Below are 22,785 nucleotides of genomic sequence, written 5' to 3'. Positions count from 1 at the left end.
TTGGTAGGCAGATAAAAAGGCTGATAATATTGCTAAGGTTTCAGATGATGTAGTTCTTCAGAATTACCTAGCACAGGCCACACATATATACCCCTGGCATTGCAGCCTGAACTATATGTTGAATTTTTACTTTTACTTCTTCTGTCAAATGCAAACATGGCACAAGCACTTAGCTCTCTCTCTCTCTCTCTCTCTCTCTCTGTGTGTGCGTGCGAGCGCGCGCGCGCGCGCGCGCGTGTGTGCGCGCGTGTGTGTGTGTGTGTGTGTGTGTGTGTGTGTGTGTGTGTGTGTGTGTGAATTCCTAAGGGACCAAACTGCTGAGGTCATCAGTCCCTAGACTTACACACTACTTAAACTAACTTATGCTAAGGACAACACACACACACACACCCATGCCCGAGGGAGGACTCGAGCCTCCGGCAAGAGCGGCTGCGCAGTCCATGACAGGGTGCCTCAAACTGCGCGGCCACTCTGTGCGGCTGTTCCATCCTACACTTTTTACTGTTGTTAATTATTGTGATTACTGTGGAAGTTTTGCTGGTGAAATCTAGATTTCATGTGATGGAACAGAATCATATAATGTCTAAGCATACACATAACTATGCAAATTGTCATGAGGTTCCATCAGATGGAGGTATACGACATAGGTTTTGTTTGATCTTGGTTGATAATGCCCAATTAGTTTACCTGATAGCTATTGAAATAAAGTGATTGCTTCAAATAATACTAGCTTGGTAACAGCTGTGATTATGAGCAAATATAAATTTTATATTTACATATAAAAACAGCCTGATGCAGCAAAATGACTGCTTCTAAGATATAGGATTTATTCACTTTTTAAAATATTGACATGTTTAACATATTAAAAGAAGCATTTTGTTCCATGCAATGATTCATTTTTATCATTTTATAAATAATATGTGACTACCAGGTACTCACTTTTTAATTATATTTCTCTAAATGGAATACATGGAATTCAGGCTTGTCCCCTTATCATCTGCAATATGTCCATTACAGCTCGTTTTCCTGACTTCAAATTCTCAAAGTTGTCCATCACGTCATCTGCTGTGAAGTGCACAGAGTAATCACTTATTAGTTAATGCATTATTATTTTGTAATTATACAGCATCAGATATGAAATTCCATTCAGTGGCAACTGGATAACTGAGCTAGCATATTTCATTAGAGAAGACTTAGATGTCATGATTTTGTATGCCATCATCAATTACTTGTTTCAAAAAATTTCAATTCTGAGAAGAAATACTGTACTAAAGGCTGATTTCCCTATTACAAATGTTAATACCAGTACAGTAAATGCTGCTGAAGTCGATCAGGTATTCTAGAGTCGAACATTCACATTTGATTTGATTTTCATGTTCTGGCATCTATTGGCCACAGATGAAACTTCAAATTCTGTGTAGCTGTTAGAGGGATATTCCAGCATTTAATATTGTGTATCTTGGTGAGGATAGCTGTAACAATATTATGTTTTGAACCATCTTTTCAATTAAATTTCAAATAGCTAAAAACAAACTACAGCACATGCTGGTTTAAAAATGATAACCTCGTAAAATGCATATTCATAATCACCATTTTTAATTTAAAAGCATTTTCTATAAGTAATTAGTTAAATAATTCACTAATTGTTACATATCAGTTAATATATTGATAGTTTTACAGTGGTGAAACAGCATTATTTGTTTGTGATAGGCTATGTCCTGCTAAGGAACACTATTTGCATGGACATTAAATAAGTCTGAACTTATTTTAATGTTTCCTGCAGTTTGTAATTAATATTATTAATAACTATAATAAGTTAATAAAGATTTCTAGAGGATTCTTATTTTGTATTTGTTCCATCTTCCTTTTTTCAAATGTAAAATAGAGATCAACTGTACTGTCATAAACTTCCAAAGTCAGTTTTTGTGTTAGTTCAATGGTGATCAACTTTGGCAGCCTGCTCTGCTACAGCTGATCATTGTTGTATCAGTTTATATGTATCAATAATTACAGATGTTCACTTAATTTTTATTGTGTTATGAAATAAGAAGGATAGGAGATTCTAAATTATATTTTCCACATTTTAATTAGATACCAAAAGAATGATAAAAGAAAATCATAAATTTTGATTGACTTTAGCAGCACATACAGGACTCATATACTGAAGTTCATATGGATGTTTGTGAATGAAATAAGATCTAATTATTTTATAACAAAAGCACAAAGAGAAACAAAATATTTTCACTTGATAGAACCATTGGCATAAATTGACAACGAACTGTACATAATGGTTCTCTTGTTCTTTTTACACTGGGAACTTCATCACTGAACTCTGTTTTGCGTAAACATTCCTGCAGTCGTCTACTGTATTCTGTATACAGCTGTTAACCAGTGAAAGGTAGCCATAACAACACAACCAGACCATCCTCGATTACAGTCCTGATCTGGCATATAGTGATTTTGATTTTTCATAAAAATGAAGCAGCTTGTCTTGACTCCCACAAGTTACCAGTCAAACTCTGAAGTCTACCAGTGAAATCGATCTTTGCATCAATCTATGGTCAGTAGACATACATTATATATGTTCTACCTGAACAGGTACAACACACACTGCTGTGTTCACAGATACCACCACAATGATAGGTATTAAACCCTAGAGAGAACATTGAGTTAGGCCAGTTGTCTGAAGAATGGATGTCTTCTGCAAAATGTTAATATACAGACAAGCAGTTGACTGCTCCATTCTGCCTGTAATAACTATCCATTACCTTTGTAACTGCATCCATATTGTCTCTTCCAACAATGTTTACCTTAGTATTTTACATCTATATTCTGCAAATGACTGTGAAGTGCTTGGCAGAGGCTATGTTCAATTGTACCAGTTATCAGGCCTTTTTTCCATTCCATTTACATAGGGAGCACGGGAAGAAAGAATACTCGAAAGCCTCTGTGCGAGCTGTAGCTAGTCTAAGCTTGTCTTTGTGCCCTCTATGGGAATAATATGTAAGGGGTTGTAGTATTTTCCTAACTCATCACCTTTTCTGGTATGGGCCCCATACACTTGATGACTATTCTAGGATGGCCTGTACGAGTGTTTTGTACGTAATCTCCTTTGCAGACTGATTGCATTTTCCTAGCATTCTACCAATGAACTGCAGTATGCCAACTGCTTTACTTACAACTGAGATTATATTATGTGGTTGTTTCATTTCACATATGTAAAAATTATTACTTCCTGGTATTTGTATGAGCTGGCCAATTCCAGCTGTGAGTCACTCATATTATGGTCATAGGATACTGCACATTTTCATTCCGAGAAGTGCACAGTTCTACTTTTCTGAACATATAAAGTGAGTTGTCATGGTTTCAGTTGCCTGAGACTGCAGATGTGCATGCGAGTTGCATTTGTGTGTGTGTATGTGTGTCTATTGTTGACAAAGGCTTACATGGCCAAAAGCTATAATTGTGTGAATCTTTTTGTTGTGCCTATCGTGACTCAGCATCTCCACTATATGGTGAGTAGCAACTTCCTTCTCTAATATTGTTACATTCCACCCTGGATTTTCCATTGTTGGATATTTGTGCAGCATTTTCAGACAGTACTTTATTACAGCCGGGGGAGGGGGGGGAGTGTTCATGGTGGGTGGGGTGGGGGTGAGGCGGGGTGGAAGAAGGAGGGGGGGGGACCGGGGTATCTGCCCTAGGCAACATTTTCAGCAGGCACCAAATCCATATTTTTGAAGAAAAAAACCTTGTTTCACAAAGCGCCTAGCATGTAGCGCACGTAGTTCTATTGATTATTCATACGATTTTGAAATGCTTGACATTTTTGAACACATTCTAAGTTGATTTCTGAACAAATCATAAGTTGATTTTTGAATGTGTGCATAGTGTAGCTACGTGGTGTTTCTGCAAGGGGAATCCGAGTTGCATCTAAAAAAAAAAAGAAAGAAAGAAAGAGAGAGAGAGAGAGAGAGAGAGAGAGAGAGAGAGAGAGAGAAAATTCCTGCTGACAAAAGGAGATTGGGCTACACAAGCTGAGACAAATAAACCCAAATGGGTGAATGCCAATCACTGTTTGTTTATGTGATAGAATAGGTGTGTGAATGATCAGTGTTGTTATATTTATTAGTGAAATCCACAGATTCAGACTACCACAGTGGAAATAAATTACTAACAGGAATAACAAGTAAGAAAGATTACATATTAATCTTCTTGGTGTATCGAAGAAACTGAAATTTTGACAGAAAATTTTTGCCAGATCGCTACACTACTAAGGGCCAGTTGTACAGTCACTGGTTAGGAGCCACTTAAGTTCTTTTCTCGGACTATGTGGAATATGCATTATATGAACATGTAATGATGCCTAACTGGAGAATAAACTCGGGATAGCTCTAAAATGGTTATTCTGGCAGGGTTAGTGAAGTCAACCAGAGAATAAGATTTGACAATTGCAGGAATGGTTACAGAATTAATTATGACAAGATTTTTTGTTAGAATGAGGAAGGAGAAGAAATGGGGGCACACAGAAATTATATGGAAGAATATGATGATTCAAAATTTATATAAAAATTTCGTACTACTACTTTTTGAACTCATGCTTGAGAAACTAGAGTGTATGAATGAAATGTGAAACTACTTCCTAACATAAAACTTTTTGCTTGTAGTGTGCCTAATAGGCATCTGATATTGGTACTTCATTAATTATATTTTGTCATGTTATTTATATAAATGAAGTAGATAAAAATGTCTATTTGTGCCAAAACAGTCTCTCATATTTGGCGTGTGTTACAATTACTGCAATATTAGAAAGACCTTTTTTGTTTTATCTTGCAGACAGTGACAAAATAGATGTAATCAAATTGAGACCCCACACCAGTCTTGGGTATTATTCCTATTAACAACTGTTTCAGTATTAGACAGCAACATTTTGATTTTTCATGTAGCAAAATGTTTGACCAACTTTGATGAGGTAAGAGATTCTTTTGCAGGAAGGAAAGCACACTGTGTAAAGCCGTAGTAAGATTAGAGAGAAAAAAACTGCTGGGAACTAAGAACTGAATAAATGTGTACTGTCTTGCTTGTCTGTTGTCTTTACTGGTTTTATGTTTCCTATAGTTAATTTTATGTCACACAAAAGAGAAAGTTATTAGCTAATAGGCAATAAAAAGTGCAAATTTTCTGAAGATTTCTTATTCTCCCAGTTACAAATAATCCCAGCCAGTAGTAATTGTAAGTTTTTCTTTTAAGGAGGTAGAATATCAAACTGGCTGACTGGAAGCAGGAGAGGCACCAGAGGACCTTTTAATTTCCACTGTCCTGCATATAGGTTTGATGGTTCCTATTATAAAATATATGCATTTGAATTCCACAGAGAGAAATACAGTGACGTGCGATAGAAGAACGCTATGTGAAGAGATGTGGCACTGAACTTTGGCACACTTAAGACCAAATAACATGTCTTATATTTCCTCAGACATATACGTTTCATGTATTGGAAAGATATGAAAAATTAATTTTTTATAATTTTTGACATCCTACCTCAAATACTTGGAAAAGGTCAGGGCTGCCCATTACAGCTGACTTCATGATCTGTAAAAACGTCTGAGGTTACTGTTAACAACATCTGGCAGGTCATTTACATACAAAACAAACAGCAAGAGACTGAACACACATCCATCGAGCACTCCTCTACATCTGCCGATGATCCTCCATCAAAGATAAGATGCCATGTCTTCCCTTCCAAGGAATCCTCAATTCAGTCAAAGTCTTACTTGATACCCTATATGATTGTACTTTCTATAATATGTGTAGAGATGGTAATGAGTCAAATGCCTTTCACTAGCCAAGAAAAACATAAGTCATAAGTTGTATTTCATATGCTCAATGTTTTCATTATCCAAGAACAATGTCATGGAAGAGGTCACACTGTTTGAGATGCCTCAGTACATTTGAGCTCAGAATACATTCTAAGATTCTACAACATTTGGACATCAAGGATACTGGATGGCAGTTTTGTGACTCACTTCTCCTGCCTGCCTGTAGATAAGTGTGAACTTTGTTTGCTGCTACCACTGGGCACAGTGTTTTTATTTGAGGTGTCTGTGGTGTATTATGGCTAAAGAGGGGCTAACTCAGCCACAAATCTGGTATGGAATCTGATATGGATTCCATCAGGCTATAAAGTTTTGATCAATTTCAATGACTTCAGCTGTCTCAACATCATTGACTCCAATATCTGTGTCACTTGTTTCTGCAGTGATATGAGAATTAAATTGGGGCAATACTCCTGAGTTGTCCTTTTTAAAGAAACATCTGAAAATCAAGTTAAGGACTTCCCAGTTTTGCTTTGCTACTCTCAATGTTCGTTCCTGTCTTGTCCATGGGTGTCTGGACACTAACATTGGTACCAACATCAGCCTTTACATGTGACCAGAATTTGCAGGATTCATGCATTACTCTCTTGTCAGGCATACATGTCTGATGCAGCATCTGCCTATCTATATCCCTGTGCTTCATTTTACATCTATTATGCAGTACTCTCTGTTTTTTTTGAAGTTCCTTTAGAGTTACTGTACACCATGTAGGGTTCCTCTGATTATGAACTGTGCTGCTGGGTACCTTTCTATCAAGCAAATGATCAACTGAATCAGATAGATTATTCAAAAACTTCACTGAGTATTCGTAGCAAGATGGATGGACAACCCACACAACATATGTCAATGTGATCAAAATTCTGTCTTTCTTACAGGATCACATTATTTCAATGATAAAACTGTAATAGGACTCACTTGATATGGTAATGTCTGATTATTTTGTACACAGATATACTAAAGGGATAAGTAATGCTCAGAGCCCATAGATCACTGATTCCATGAAAGTGTAATAAAAATTTTCATTAGATATGGTTGAACAACTAGAAAGTACAGGTTGTCACATAAATGTGGAACTAACCTTTTAAGAGAAAAACTATTGGATAAATGGAAATGTAAAGTCAACTAGCATGAACTGGGAGAGGGGGAAAACCAGTGAGTGTCTGCTACCAACATGGCCACCATTTTGGAAGTTGTCATCCTTGATGAAACTTTTTCATAAGAAAAGGGGGTCTGGCCACATATGAAGCAGACAGTGGAATTCCATGAGAAAAACAAAGTTGGCTTTCCCATGAACATAACTTTATTCATTCTAGAGTTATAAAGTCATGACATGTTTCTTCCTTACAGGTGACATAAAAGCTGATGATGTTTACACAAGCTGAACACATTGAGAGCATCGATGTTATTTCAAAGGATTTCAACCCATGCCACCCAGACAGACAACCTGTTACTCAAAATGCTGTGGACCAACTTCTTGTGAAATTCTGTGAAACTGGCTCTGTAGTCGACAGTCCAAAAGCAGGACCATTGAAAAGGCGATGGATAAAGCAGTTTCAACTACTACTCTACCACCATTCAATGAGAGCCCAGTGTGCAATACTCATTTCATCTCACAGGAAACTGGATCATCCATACATCGATGAGGATTTTGGTAACCTTAAAAATGCAAATTATGTTACATTTCACTGATAATAATTGAGATTGTCAGAATCACTTTGCTGAATGGGTGACATGTAAGCTGGATAAAAACTGTCATTTCCCCTTTGATATACTGTTTACAGGTTAAGCTAATTTCTGTGTGAATGGAGTAGTAAATAAATAGATTCGCAGGTACTGGTTAGGCATCAGGCTTCATAGGATGGATCCATGACAGAGAGCTGGTGCACTGAAAGCTAAAGTGTGGAGTGGAATACGTAATGCAGGAGTAAATCTAATACATGTTAATGAACAAGAAAATATAAATGTGGAAGCTACTACAGACAGCATAATGAATGTATTATCGTAGCCAAGATAGAGACAAAATCAAAGGCCACCACAGTAGTACAAGTTCATATACTTACTAGCTCTGCAGATAATGATGAGATTGGCATAATGTATGAGGAGATAAAGGAAATTACTCTGATAGTTGTGGAGGCAACAGGAATTTGGTAACAGGAAAAGGAAGAGATGGAAAAACAGTAGGAGAACATGAACTGGGGGGAAAGCAATGAATGAGAAAGCTGTCTGGTAGAATTTTACACAGAGCATAATTTAATATTGCTAATACTTGGTTTAAGAACAATGAAAGAAGATCGTATATATGGAAGAGACCTGGAGACACTGGAAGGTTTGAAATTGCTTATGGTTGGTAAGACAGAGATTTGATAACCAGATTTTAAGTTCTAAGACATCTCCAGGAGAAGATGTGGAGTTGTTCATTACTTATTGGTATTTTGAACTGCAGACTAAAACTGAACAAATTCAAAAAGGTATCAAATGAAGGAGATAGGACCTGGTTGAGTGGAAGTAACCAGAGGTTGCTTAGTGTTTCAGATAATGCTTTAGGCAGCATTTGGCTGACACGGGGGAAAGAAATACATTAGAAAATGTATGCATTGCTTTGAAAGCTGAAACGGAAAAAGGCAGCGAAGGATCGCATAGGTAAAATGACATGGGCTATTTGAAATCCTTGAATACCTAATGAGACATCTAATGTAAATGGCAAAAGGAAAAAATATAAAAATGCAGCAAATGAAGCAGGCGAAAGGGAATATCGAGTCTTAACAAATGAGATTGACAGAAAGTGCAAAAACAATATGCAGGAGCCAGTAGGGGAGAAATACAAGGCTGTAGGAGCAAAAATAACTAAGAAAATTAAAAAGACCTTTAGAGGAAAGAGAGGCAACTTTATGAATATCAAGAGCTCAGATAGCAAGCAAGTGCTAGGCACACAAGGGAAAGCTGAAAGGTGGGAGAAATATGTATAAGGCCTCTACAAGGGAAATGAACTTGAAGGCAGGCTTATAGAAAGGAAAGAGGAAGTAGATGAAGACGAGATAGGAAATATGACAATGCAAGAAGAATTTGATCAAGCACTGAAAGACCTAATTGGAAACAAGACTCCTGGAGTAGATGACATTCAATCAGAATTATTGAGACTTTTGGGAGAGCCAGCCATGACACAGTTATTTCACCTGGCATGCAAGATGTATGAGACATATGTTGAGGTAGTTATGCAGAGATGAAGAAGTTTGCACAGGATAGAATAGCCTCGAGAGTTGCATCAACAACAATACATGAAAAATATTACAGACAACTTATTAAATGCATAATTGTTGTAAACAAATTACAAATCATTCAAAATTTCTAAAAATTTGAAATTAAAACAAAATCTGTGTCTTATTTTTATGTCAGCTACTCCACACTGATTTTAGTACATTAACTGATTTTATTTACTTCTCATAAATTATTAAGTGTAAAGAAGTTTTGAGAACATGTTCCTTTCAAAAAATTATGTTTTTACTACAATTTCAGTTTCCGTTTCCTTGTTTTGAGTGAAGCAAACTCAGGGGTAATGCCACTGAAGTCAGATTTAGTAACTGTGTCATAGTCTATTGACAAGGTAGCTGAATTTGATAGTCTGCTTACCAATTTTTCCATTCCTTCATAAATAATTCATGTCAGCTTTAGCAACCATGATATATGGTTTGGTAGTACTTACACTGCCTTCTTTTAATTGGAATTATTACATTCTTCTTGAAATGTGATGGGATTTTGTCTGTAGGGCTACACACTGTGCTGAAAGAGGGCTTGGGCTGCTTACTTGCTCAACCAGTCTATGGTCCTCAGTTAAAGGTTCTGGGTGAATTTGTCTCACCCACGCCTGCATCCATGCTACCAGTGGGAGAGTCAGATGCATTATTGCACAGACTGTAGTAGCACCTGCATCATCCCTTGCCAAATAACCCAGTTCGACATGCTGACAGATCATTTTATTTTACAGTAATTTATTCAGATGTGCTTTTGTGTAGCTGAGAGATGACACAGTTAAAATATCACTCTCTCCACAATAAACAGGCCCTTTAAAGTTATACAATACACATATAAAACATTCATAATAGAGAAAAACCTATAGGCAACTTAGGTAGTTGTTACTGAAACTGGGTTTACAAGATGCTTCAGTCACTGAAATTGTCATAAATATCTTCACAGCTATTTTGGTGTTTGGATATGCACCTTGTAACACACATTTTGGGAAACTGTGTCAGTGCTAATTATCAGCTCTTTCTACTGGAATTTGTGTGACACAATTTCATTAACTAGCTCTGCTCTGTCGATATTTCTGCTATATTTAACACCAAAATCTGCTACAGTTTTTCAAAATAAGACACAAAACAATTTGCAGAAATCATCAAAAATTGAAGTCTTTGTTCAAACGTTACATTAGATTAGATTTACTTTCATTCCAATTGATATATAGTGAGGAGGTCCTCCAGAATGTAGAACATTTCAGAAAAACAATAATACATGACAAATATTTACAGCTAAAACAAATAAGCTAATGTACCTTCCACAGGTCCTAAGTCATCTTTTTAATGAACACTATAAGAAAGGATCATTTTACAACACTCATTTAGGATCACATAAATGCACTGAATTTAAAACAAAAATTTTATTTATTTATAAGGTAATAAACATATAACAGAACTACTACAATACTCATTTACAATGAACACATCACTATACTGAAATGGTGCAGAAGTTAGATTGTACTTTTTATATATTTTTCAGTGCAGAAGTTAGATAATGGTGTAAATGCATACAGTTGAAAGTACATGATAACAGAAGCAAAAAAGTCTCAGTAAACAAAGGGTCAAAAATGCATACCTTAAGAGCAACGAGCAATTTTTCATCTTTGATACAGCACATGTTTGCTGGACATTTTTTTCTTATTTTGGTCCATACTACCACTTCCCAAAATATGGAAAGCAAAGAACTTGAAGTAGAAGAGATTTGTTTCACAGTATCGAAGATGAAAAATTGTCTGTAGCTCTTAAGGTAGGCATTTTCGACTCTATGTTTACTGAGACTGTTTTGCTTCTACTATCATGTACTTTCAACTGTATGAGTTTACACCATTCATTATGATACAGCCTGCACACACACACACACACACACACACACACACACACACACACACACACACACACACAAATCTGGTGGTTCTACTGAGTAATTCATCAATGGAGTAGGAGTAGGCCACCAATAAATCCTTTAGGCTTCTCTTCAACTGATTTTCATTGGTTATTAAGTTTTTTATGGCTGCTGGCAAGTTATTGAAAATGTGTATTCCTGAATAATGTACACATTTTTGTGCAAGAGTAAGTGACTTTAAATCATTGTGAAGATTATTCTTATTTCTAGTATTGATTCCATGAACTGAGCTGTTCATTAGAAAAAGTGGTATATTTTTAATCACAAATTTCATTAAGGAATAAATGTGATGGGAAGCAGTAGTTAGTATCCCTAGTTACGTAAACGGGCCTCTGCAGGGTGTCCTTGAATTCACAGCACATGTAACTCTTATTGCACGTTTTTGTGCCCATAAAACTTTACCTTGGCTTGATGAGTTACCCCAAAAAATAATCCCATATGACATTATGGAGTGAAAGTAAGCATAGTATGCCAGATTTTTCATTTTTATATCCCCTACGTCTGACAGAATTCGCATTGCAAATAGAGATTTGTTTAGACACTTCAGCAATTCTCTGGTGTGCTCCTCCCAGATGTATTTATTATCAAGCTGTAATACCAAGAATTTAACACTGTCCACTTCTTCTATCTGCTTGTCATATGTTAGGCATATACTCAAGGGACACCTCTAACAATTTCTGATTTGCATGTAGTGTGTTTTTTCAAAGTTTAGTGACAAAGAATTGACTAGTAACCAGTGATTAATGCCCACAAATATTTTATTAGCTGATCTTTGTAAGAATACACTTCATTTGCTATTTATTGCAATGTTAGTATCACTGGTAAACAAAACAAACTTGGCATTTGGTAATGTTACTGATGAAAGGTCATTGATATACACAAGAAAAAATAAGGGCCATAAGACGGGACCTTGTGGGACCCCCAAACAGCATATTAATATAAGAACTCATTCGGTAACCTCTGAGATCCTCCAAAACTGAAGCGAAATTGCATTAAAACTGAATTGTTAAAACATGAGCTACCTGTATAGCTGGCACCTGAATGAACCAAATTCACTGTTGACACATAACTCATGTAATGTCTCTTTATGATGTTATTTGGGTGAAATGATGCTGTGACAACATACATTCACAGTCTTGTGTCTAAGGAAAGACTTCTTCTTGCAGGTAGGGCAGGTGAACCTTCCTACTGCTCCTGGTTAATTTTTAAATCCCCTTGTTTTGGGTCAGTTTTTGTGCTGGCTCTGTGTCTGCAACCTTGGAGGGTCCTGTTTAACTGTGGGCTCGGTACGGCACTGCCCAAGTATAATTGCTGTGCATTTTAGTTTAAGGAATCAAAGTCTGTGACAACTGTACAACATAATTTTCATACAGTGTGCATTAAAGATGCTCCCAGTAGGTCTGAAGACATTTTAGAGCAAGTGAGACAAAGCTTTGTTAATAGTCCTACAATATCAACCCAGTGTGCTTGTTGTGAGCTGGGCATCCCACATGTGACTGTTTGGTGTGTGTTAAGAAGATATCTATACCTCAAACTGTACAAGTTAACAATAGTGCAACAACTAAAAGACACTGACAGCATTACACATAAGGACTTTGGGGTGGGGAAATGTTACATCAGCTGAATTAAGATGAAGAACTAAAGGTTCTATAGGCTGACATCAGACCTTTGACACTTCAGCACAACAAAACATACCAAAAATGATGCTTTCTGAGATCTTTAATGGGGTGCATCACTGGAACTACTGTACTGGTTTTCGTAATATGCCAATAACTACCAAATACGACACATTATCTTTGGAAATATTGAAATAGAGATGGCAAATGCTTGTTTTGTTTCTGTCAGTCAATCACAGCAAGCACAAGAAACATGATTTAATCAGCCAGTCACAGGGAGCCTAGGACATGTGAGCTAGTAAGGCAGTTGAAACATCATCTTTTTGCCACACACACAGGAATTAATACACCAACAGCGTAGTAACAAGCAACATTATGCCTTCAAATATGATTTTGGTTGTCACAAATATTTGGCTGTTTTTATTCTGGATACATCACAGTTTCTTAGGGCATTGTTGACTGGGATCAACGAGCACAGCTTCAGTTGCTGTGACTCAAATGAATGTGTATAAAACTACATATAAAATAATGTATTATTGTGAATTATATACATATATTACATTATGAAGCAATGAAAGAAACAAAGGAACAAGGAAATAAAAGTTGCATTGTGACTGTAATGCTTACTGTTTATTAGTCAAAATGGAGTGCAGCTTGGGTAAGCCAGCTTATAGTCATGGATGGTAGACTGTAATATCCTTCCACAAACAATAGACTAGCCAAAATATTGTACTCGAGCTGCCTTCATGTTGAATTAAGAAACATTTTGTTGTTGGCATTGACAAAATCTGCAGAAGAGTAGTAGTCACAGGGTCAATATGCAGTCCATTTTCAATCAGAGTACATGGACTGTTACTTGGTTCTGTAATTCGCAAATGATAAGAAAATCCCTGACTTCTGGACTATGTAGTTCTCCATATGCTTTCTAAACATGGAAAGACTTATCATAAATTTCAGGTTTTCTAAGCATGTGATGGCTGAGTAGTCTTATTTCTGTCTTGAAGTGTGTGTTGAGTGGGTAATTAACAATTCACAACAGGAGTCATCACTAAAAGAGGAGAGGCGAACTTTGGGAAAAGGAAACACAGCATAGGCTGTAAAATCATTGGAGATAAGTTGTTCAATGGATTTCAGTGAGGACTGGATTGCACTGAGGACCAGAAAAGGTCTTCTATGAGCTGTTGAAGAATGATCTAAGGAAGACTTCATGAGGATAATAAAAGAAAAAATTCTCCAGGGACAATGATCATAAGTGATGGCTGCAAGTCATATGATACTATAGATGCTGAATATTTACAGCACTTAAAGTGCAGCAAGTGTGAACTCCATAGATCTGGCAGATTGTTCCATTCAAATTCAGAATGTGGAGGGAATATGATGTTACATCAGAGGTGCCACCCCATAATATGGCACAAAGAGTCAACATTTTGTGTTCCATAGAGCCTATTGATTGAAAGAATTATTCCATCACTTTTCCTTTGAGGAGGGAAGACTTTACCTGTCTAGCAAAACTATGCACAATAGTTCCTTTGCAGAGTGCTGCAGGCCTGACCAGCAACTATAATTCTGTTGTCTCTCATGGAAACAGGTGCCTCTGTTTTCCTCAACATTACAAGTGAAGGCATATCTTTCCTTGTTACTACACTGTTTGTATTTCAATTTGAGACACTAACCATTCCAATTTAATTAGTGGTGCTTGCTTAGTGTTTTTCATTGTGTTTGTGTGTGTTCACATGAACGAAAACTCATGTTGTGATTGACTGACCATATCATGCTGTGAATGACCAATGAGATGACATGCCCTGTGTTATGACTGGCTGGTAGAAGTTGTGGGAATGTTTGATTCCAAGTATGTATGTGGTTTATAAGCGATTAACACTTTATTTGCAATAAATACACTTTTCAAAAAGTGGAACACTTCTACCATACAACAAAACATTAAACTTCACACACTAGTAAGAAAGAAGCTAGTAATACGAAGATGGAGACAGTTCTGCTTATGATGGATGAGTCACTATTTTAACATTTGCATTTGACCTCTGTTGACTCTACTTACTGATGTCACTATATCAGCCACCCTCTTTTTGGAGAGCTGTGGCTTGGAAGGTCTTCCAAAACATCAAAAATTTGTCCCATACAAATCCTCCTTAAATTGACAGAATTAGAAAACCTAGGAGTTCCTCAGTGGGTATTTACAAGTTACCTGTCTGCTAGTCCACATGTATATTAACTGGTTTTCAGAACTATCTGGAACTGGGACCAACAGCCTCATTCCTGGTGTCCTGTGCATTAAATTATGTGACTGAAGTGTGGGTCTGATTGCCTCGCTAACTGCTGTACACAAAGTGTCTTCTGTGTACGCAGACTTGAGATGCTCAACTGATACAGTAGCTTGTTTTCCATTTTTCTCTGTCATGAATGTTATATACGTGTAGTGTGTGACATTAAAGGGACCTGTACATTGTGGAGAGAGTGATGTTTTAACTTGTCATCTCTCAGTCACAGAAAATCACATCTGAATAAATCACTGTAAAAGAAAATGGTGTTTCAGCATGTCAAACTGGGTTCTTTGGCAAGAGATGACGCATGTCTAGAGTGGTCTGTGCGATAATGCACCTAACTCTCCCAATGGTAGCACAGACTCAGGCTTGAGTAAGACAAATTCGCCCAGAACCTTTAACTGATCACCATAGACTGGCTGAGCCAGTAAGCAGCCCAAGTCCTCTTTCAGGACAGTGTGTAGCCGTAACAGTACTAAAGACTGTATGACTGACTAGGCCCTTGTATGGTAGGCCAAGGCTGCTTTCAATGTGTGGTGCCTAAGTGGAATGGTAGCTCGTGGTTAGAATATGTTTACAACTGCATGTTTTCATGAGCTCTTAAAATATCTGGCACTCAAATTGTCTACCTGTGTCTGTGGAAATAACTTGTGGAATGCCAAATCTCGAGAACCAGCAAATTAGGAAAGCTTGGGCGACAGAGACTGTAGAAAAATCAGATATTGGCTGAGCCTCAAGCCACCTAGTGCATATACCTACCATAGTCATCAAAAAGTGAAATCCAATGCAGGGGAAAGAGGACCCACAATACCAATATAGAAATGCAGGAATCTTCGTGAAGGTGAGGGAGCAGAGTATATGGGGGCAAATACATGTATTGAACTCCTGTAACTTCAACACTTCCTGCAACAATTTGCCCAGCGCCGAAAATCTGTTTGCATTTCTAGCCAAACCACTTTGTCTGACACTGGTTTAGCAGAAGTTTGGGTGTCAGGGTGTGAATGAATGGGTGAATCTTGTTTGAGATGCTGCACTGTAGCCATTGACTCACACTGTGCTTTGGCCAGTGCTCAAGATGTAAGTGTGTCAATTCATGATTCACATGCCAGCATATAAGGGAAGTATCTGTCTCTTGCACTGCTGACACTACCTCCCAGTCAACAGCAGTGACAGCCACAGACAAACAGTCAGCCACAGTATCATCTTGACTAGCAATGTGCTGCATGTCTGTTATGAACTGAGCTATGAACTCCGCATGTTTAAAATGTTGTGGTGAATTCAATTTCCATCACACATTGGAATATGGATGTTAAAGGCTTGTGATCAGTAAAATTTTTAAAAACATCTCCCTCCAGCCTCTGCTCAAAATGCTTTACAGCCAAATACATAGCGAGACCCTCTCTACGGTGTTCTACTGTCATTGCTCAGTAGATAGGTTTTTTGGAAAGAAAGCCAGAGGCTGGCAGATGGCGGAAACATACTATAGCACCCACAGATGTTTGGTCTGCCGCGCGGAATTAGACGAGTGGTCTAAGGTGCTGCAGTCATGGACTGTGCGGCTGGTACCGGCGGAGGTTCGAGTCCTCCCTCAGGCATGGGTGTGTGTGTTTGTCCTTAGGATAATTTAGGTTAAGTAGTGTGTAGGCTTAGGGACTGATGACCTTAGCAGTTAAGTTCCATAAGATTTCACACACATTTGAACATTTTTTTGATGTTTGGTTTGTGTCAACCATCAAAGTAATGGGAATGCCAGAAACGGTGTGTCAACAATATATCATTAGCTAATGCAGTTTTTAGGTCTTAAAAAGCATTTTGAGCTTCACTACACCAAGATATCTTTTTGCTGCCAGATGTGTTTTTGCCTGTTAACATTTTGTTTATTGGTTCATGTATCTCAGCTAAATGTGCCTAGTGTCAGCGAGAGAAGTTTAACACTACAAGGAATCATCTAAGGCCTTTAAAACTTGGGTGCAGAGGCATCTGCACAATACCGTTGACCTTCTTACACAGAGGTAAAATACTTGTGCAAGATACTATGTAGCCTGGAAACTGTACCTCTTCCTTGGCAAAAACACATTTTTCTCAATTGTCGCCATAGCACTACAACTGTTGAACAGCACATATAAATGCCTGAAATGTTAATATTTTTGTTTCAGACAATATCAAGATGTCACCCATGTAAGAGAACAAATGGAAACCTTTGCAGATCATCATACCTGAAACCTGTCAAGTTTGGGCAGCATTTTGTAGTCCAAAAGGCATTGTATTATGTTTCAAGAGCTCACAGGAGCAGTCACTCAGTTTTATGCTTATCGTTTCTTGCCATGGGGATTTGTGAGAAAGCCTTTGCACAATCTATTGCACTCAGAAAACAAGCAACTACCACACCATTGTTAAAGTTGGCAATGTTAGGAACTGGGTATCTGTCTGGAACTGTGTGAGCATTCAAGCCTGAATTATCACCACACATTCTCCATGAGCCCTCCGTCTTCTTTACCATCTGCAGAGATGATACTCATTCACTGTGAGATCTTGTCACGGATCCATCGGAATTCATCTTCTCAAACTGAGATTGTGCAGCATGTAACTGATCAGGAGGTAACTGTCAAGGTCTTATGACCATTGGTTGCCCTGGTGGTGCTTGGATATACTGTTGAATGGCATTTTTGCTCTTTGTCTGTACAGGGTCTGCTAGCACTGGGAATCTCTTTATTTCAGAATTGCTACCTTGTAACACCGCTATGGTGAACTGTTCCTCATTACATAATACATGGACTCCACATGTCTTTGCTTTAAGTACCTTGCATGTTTCTCTCAACTGTGCACTTCCACGCATGCAGGCGATGTAGAATGAGAGGTGTTCTCATGTTGGTTGGGACATCAGGTACCTTGCACCCAGTGCAGAAGATGTGTATAGCCCAGAAATCTTCATACATAGCATTGTGTGATACATGGCCTGGCATGATACAAAGGAAAGGAGAGAGGGGCCCTTCAATAAAGCAATGGTTTAATAGAAATTATGGAGAAATTATGGAGAAAATCGGTCTTCAGTAATGGACAACTCACATCCTTGATAATAAATGTTCAAGTAGAGCAGAAGTTGTCATCCAATTTTAAAGTCAACTCTGTCATCCCAAATGCCTCAATTACTGAACTGTTAGCAGCTGTGAGAAGTGGAACTGTTGTAGATGAACAGTATTCTTTCTCTTTGAATGTACACTTAACTCCAATCTAGTGTTGATCAAGAATAGGCCACCAATTTTCTGTTCATTACAAATAGTCTAGTTTAGTCTGCAACTGAAAACACCGCTGCATTTCTGTTGCACTTGAGGTGCTTTGAGTGTTTTGGACAAATGCATGTAACAACTGGCACTTGTCGTTTGCGGTTTAATAGATGGCTGGCTTTGTGCAGTATCTAGCTGCCTCATCAAAGTGTCTGTGACACTACCACTATTTTAAATTTTGTCATTTGCTATTACAGCCTAGAAAACTGCTGTTACCTTCCTGCCACTGTAACTACTCTTTCGTCCTACGTAACTCATGCATCAGTTCGCTCATAGATGGCTCTGTCTGCGGCGCTTGTGTGTGTGGCAGTGATCATGCCAGCCATAGATATTCACATTATTTTTTTTAACTTTTACTGGATTCTAGTTCACATTTTGTTTCTTGCCAAACTACAACATGACTGCTAGGAAATGTCATCAGAACACGAAAGGAAATATTTTTCTAGTCCGCTCCCACATCAGCCTATTATATTACTTGTCGACATAAAGTTCAAAACAAGAAATCAATTTACAATTCTTTGTCATGTACAGACTGATGGAAATTTATTTGCCAAACTGCAAGATCGCGGATGATTCAAAGCACACGAATCAGCAGACACGCTGCGGTTGACAGTTCTGTACTCAGAGACGACTTCTGCATCCAGTTTGTATAGAGATAACTGGTTTGTGCCAAAACAATGCGCCCACCTCTGTTAGTGGCTGAATTTGCAGTTTGGGGTCTCCTGCCGTTACTTCTTTAACTGCTGGTCAAGAATTATTATATGTACATGAAATGGTGATAACATTTGCCTAGCATGCAAAGGCATTAATAGGAAGTTCCGAGAAGGTGGGCAAAGTAGTCGAATATTCTGCATTAATCTTCGTACCCAGATGGCAACATAAAAAGTTGGAGCACTGTCTTTTTAAGAACTGTATATGGCTGTGGGTGGAAAACATCATCCAACTGCTGTATAATACTCAAATCCAGCTGTGCTATAGCCAATTTAAAATTGTTCTGTGTCCAACATCAGTCTATGTAAACGAAAGATGACTTTCACCTAGGTTAGCCATAGTTGGGCCAAAAGTCGGAAGTCTGATGTTATTGTTCCTGTTGCCATTGCCTGTGTCGTTATTGTTCTTCGATGTAGCTGGTGAAGGAGAACATTGCTAGCTGCCAGCAAACTCTGGCACTTCTCTTTCACTGCAGTGTTATTAGTGAGGTTCATTGTTCCGTGAGAAAGCTTAGGATACCAGTTTCAAAAGTTCAGTAAGGGGTTAGCACTATGGGAACGTTTGATTCCACTTGAAATACAAGTACGCGCACAGTTTATAAGAGATTAACATTTTATTTGTATTAAACACACTTTGCACAAAGTAAAACACTTCTACCACCAACAAAACATAAAACTTCACACACCAGTACTAAAGAAGGTTGTAATACAAAGACAATTCTGTAAATCACAGATGAACTACAGTTTTAGGGTTTGCATTCGACCTCTGTCGATTCTGCTTATTGAGAACATCATGAAGTACACTGAGTAGTCACCAACTTGATTACAGTATTTTGGTAGCTAATGTGCAGTATTTGGTAGTTCTCATGTTTATACATGCATATAACAACCCTCCGCCCCCCCCCTTCCCCCAACACCCCGCAGTGCAATATCACATTAGGGCTCTCTCCAAAAAATGTAATTTTGGTGCATATATTTGCTGTGCTAAGCGGTCTGGAACTCTGGAACTATGATGTTGGTCTATAGCAATGATGCTGGCGAGGATTTCATTGGAAAAAATGAAGCTTTATCTTTAGTATGTGTCAACTTTTCATTTAAGAAGTGATAAACACAATTGTAGGATTTGGGACAGTCGAACTAGACCACAGATCTTGAACATGTTTGTAATGCCCTAAAAATTAAGATTTTTGTGTACTGAGCAAACTATACAGTCCTTTCTTTTTCTAGAGAAAACAATCAGTGCAATAGTGTACTTAGATATGCTGGAAATTTTTTTATGACTTTGACTGCCTGACGAGGTTGACCAAGAAAGTACCATACACTTCATGCAAGATGGCGCACTGCTGCACCGTCTCACCAACATCTGGGATTTCCCCATAACTGATTTCCAGCAAAATGACTTGCATGTCTGCCACATTAACTATACAGATACCTCATGATTTTTTTGCATGGAGATTCAGCAAGGATACTGTGTTTGTACCAACCTTGCTGGCTTCTCTAGTAGAGTGTAGAGGGAGACTCTATGCCATGATTAAACAAGTTACGTCTAACATCCTGCAGTGAGTTTAGCAAGAAATCGAATTCAAATGGGATCTCTGCCCGTATTTAGCCACAAGGTTTTAAAAAAAAAAAAAAAAAAAAAAAAAAAAAATCCCTGAGCTACTCTATTAAAAAACGACACCAAAACCAGGTCTATAAGTCATATGAATAAATCTATATGAATCTTCACTGTTGTTAAGTCCTTTGAAAAACATATGCATTTTTTGGCTATTGTACTTACTGACAGAGATATAGTGATTGGTAGCTGCTGGCTGTACGGCAAAAATCATTTTCTCAGAGTGTACAGTATATGTTTTGCTGTATACAGATAAGCCACACTCAAATATTTAGACAGTGTTTATAAGTAATTACTAAGAGAAATGGGTTTGTGCTGTGTCATCACAATGTAGATGTCATCACTATGGCATACAAATTATTCATGGAAATACAATGAAACACTGTTAACCAGATCCTTATGAACTGTTTTGATTGTCTCATTTTATATTTAATTTAGTAGTAAGACTTCAAACTTTTTCTGTATTTATGTGCTGAAATGTAGTTACAGATTAGTTGCTTTGAGAATCACCTTTTTAAGTAAACAAACAAATTCTTCAAACATACATGTTCCATAAATATTTCTTTTGCCATAATTGCAATAAGGTAATTTATAAAATATTATGGAAAGGCTTACCTTCAGTACAGCCTGAGGGGCTGAGAATCATATTAAGTCCGGTGCAGATGGTACACTTCTGTCCTTGCACACCAGCTTTACACATGCAACGACCCGTCATTTGTTCACAGTCTTCTCTTACAGAGCCATAGACAGAGCAATCACATGCTGCAATTATGAGAATATGTTCAGATTTAGTATTAACATATTAAAATGTAACATAATGTTGAATTTTGTTACATCACTAGAAGCTTCAGGACAGGTTACTAGGATAATGAATTGCAGCTAAATATATCTCGCTCTTGAAATGCTCATCCTGAATTAATAAATACCAAATCCATTGTTGTCATTGCCACAATGAGAAGCCTTAACTCTAGGTGCATCCTTGTCAAATGGGTATCTCTATAGATATCAGACAAACACGTGGTTGCTGAAGAATGGTATAAACTTTTCAGTGCTGCAGGTGCAACATCCTGGATGACTGACTAACCTGGCCTTGTAACGAAAGTTAACACGACCTTGTTATTTTGACAGTGTCTCAAATTGACAGTATGGGGAAACTACAGCCACTACTTTCCTGAGTACACACACCTCTGTCGTGTGATTTAATGAAGATGACATCCAGTTTGGTAAAATATTATGGAGGCAAAACAGTTTCTCATTTGAACCTCCGGGTATGGACTACTCAGGCAGCTGCTGCCAGAAGAAGAAACAAATCTGGCATTCCACGAGTCAGAGCACAAAATGTTGGATCCATTAATTTCTTTGGTTGTTTAGTGAAATTCGAAAGAGAAATGGAGACGCTGAAGTTAGGTACAGTGGGAATTAATGAAACATCGTGACAGGAAGAACAGGATTTCTGGTTGGAAGAGTACACATTTATCAACACAAAACCAAATTGACATAACCCAGGACTCAGTCTAATAATGAATGAGATTTATCTCTTAGTCGATGTTTATGTTCATCAAAATAGCAAACATCAGTTGACCACGTTACATACAGAAATATGCCAGAGTCACCAAGGAAGTAAGTTCCAATCCCACAAGGGAAATATGGTTAGTTATAAGGGTTATACACTCCTGGAAATGGAAAAAAGAACACATTGACACCGGTGTGTCAGACCCACCATACTTGCTCCGGACACTGCGAGAGGGCTGTACAAGCAATGATCACACGCATGGCACAGCGGACACACCAGGAACCGCGGTGTTGGCCGTCGAATGGCGCTAGCTGCGCAGCATTTGTGCACCGCCGCCGTCAGTGTCAGCCAGTTTGCCGTGGCATACGGAGCTCCATCGCAGTCTTTAACACTGGTAGCATGCCGCGACAGCGTGGACGTGAACCGTATGTGCAGTTGACGGACTTTGAGCGAGGGCGTATAGTGGGCATGCGGGAGGCCTGGTGGACGTACCGCCGAATTGCTCAACACGTGGGGCGTGAGGTCTCCACAGTACATTGATGTTGTCGCCAGTGGTCGGCGGAAGGTGCACGCGCCCGTCGACCTGGGACCGGACCGCAGTGACGCACGGATGCACGCCAAGACCGTAGGATCCTACGCAGTGCCGTAGGGGACCGCACCGCCACTTCCCAGCAAATTAGGGACACTGTTGCTCCTGGG

The 22,785-nt window shown here is 38.2% G+C and overlaps 1 protein-coding gene across 1 annotated transcript in view; it reads right to left on the bottom strand.

Moving 5' to 3' along the window:
- Positions 1–22,785, bottom strand: part of LOC126158346 (agrin-like) — a 566,092-nt gene that overhangs the window by 45,005 nt on the left and 498,302 nt on the right. The window contains exons 14-15 of the mRNA XM_049916436.1: positions 21,189–21,335; positions 940–1,065 (exon numbers count right to left, since the gene is read on the bottom strand). Of these exons, the coding sequence (XP_049772393.1) occupies positions 977–1,065; positions 21,189–21,335 (236 nt within the window). The 3' untranslated portion in view covers positions 940–976. The remainder of the gene's footprint in view (positions 1–939; positions 1,066–21,188; positions 21,336–22,785) is intronic.

This window comes from Schistocerca cancellata, chromosome 2 (genome assembly GCF_023864275.1).
Source record: "Schistocerca cancellata isolate TAMUIC-IGC-003103 chromosome 2, iqSchCanc2.1, whole genome shotgun sequence".
Classification (NCBI taxonomy): domain Eukaryota; kingdom Metazoa; phylum Arthropoda; class Insecta; order Orthoptera; family Acrididae; genus Schistocerca; species Schistocerca cancellata.
This window is presented reverse-complemented; position numbering and strand designations above follow the sequence as displayed.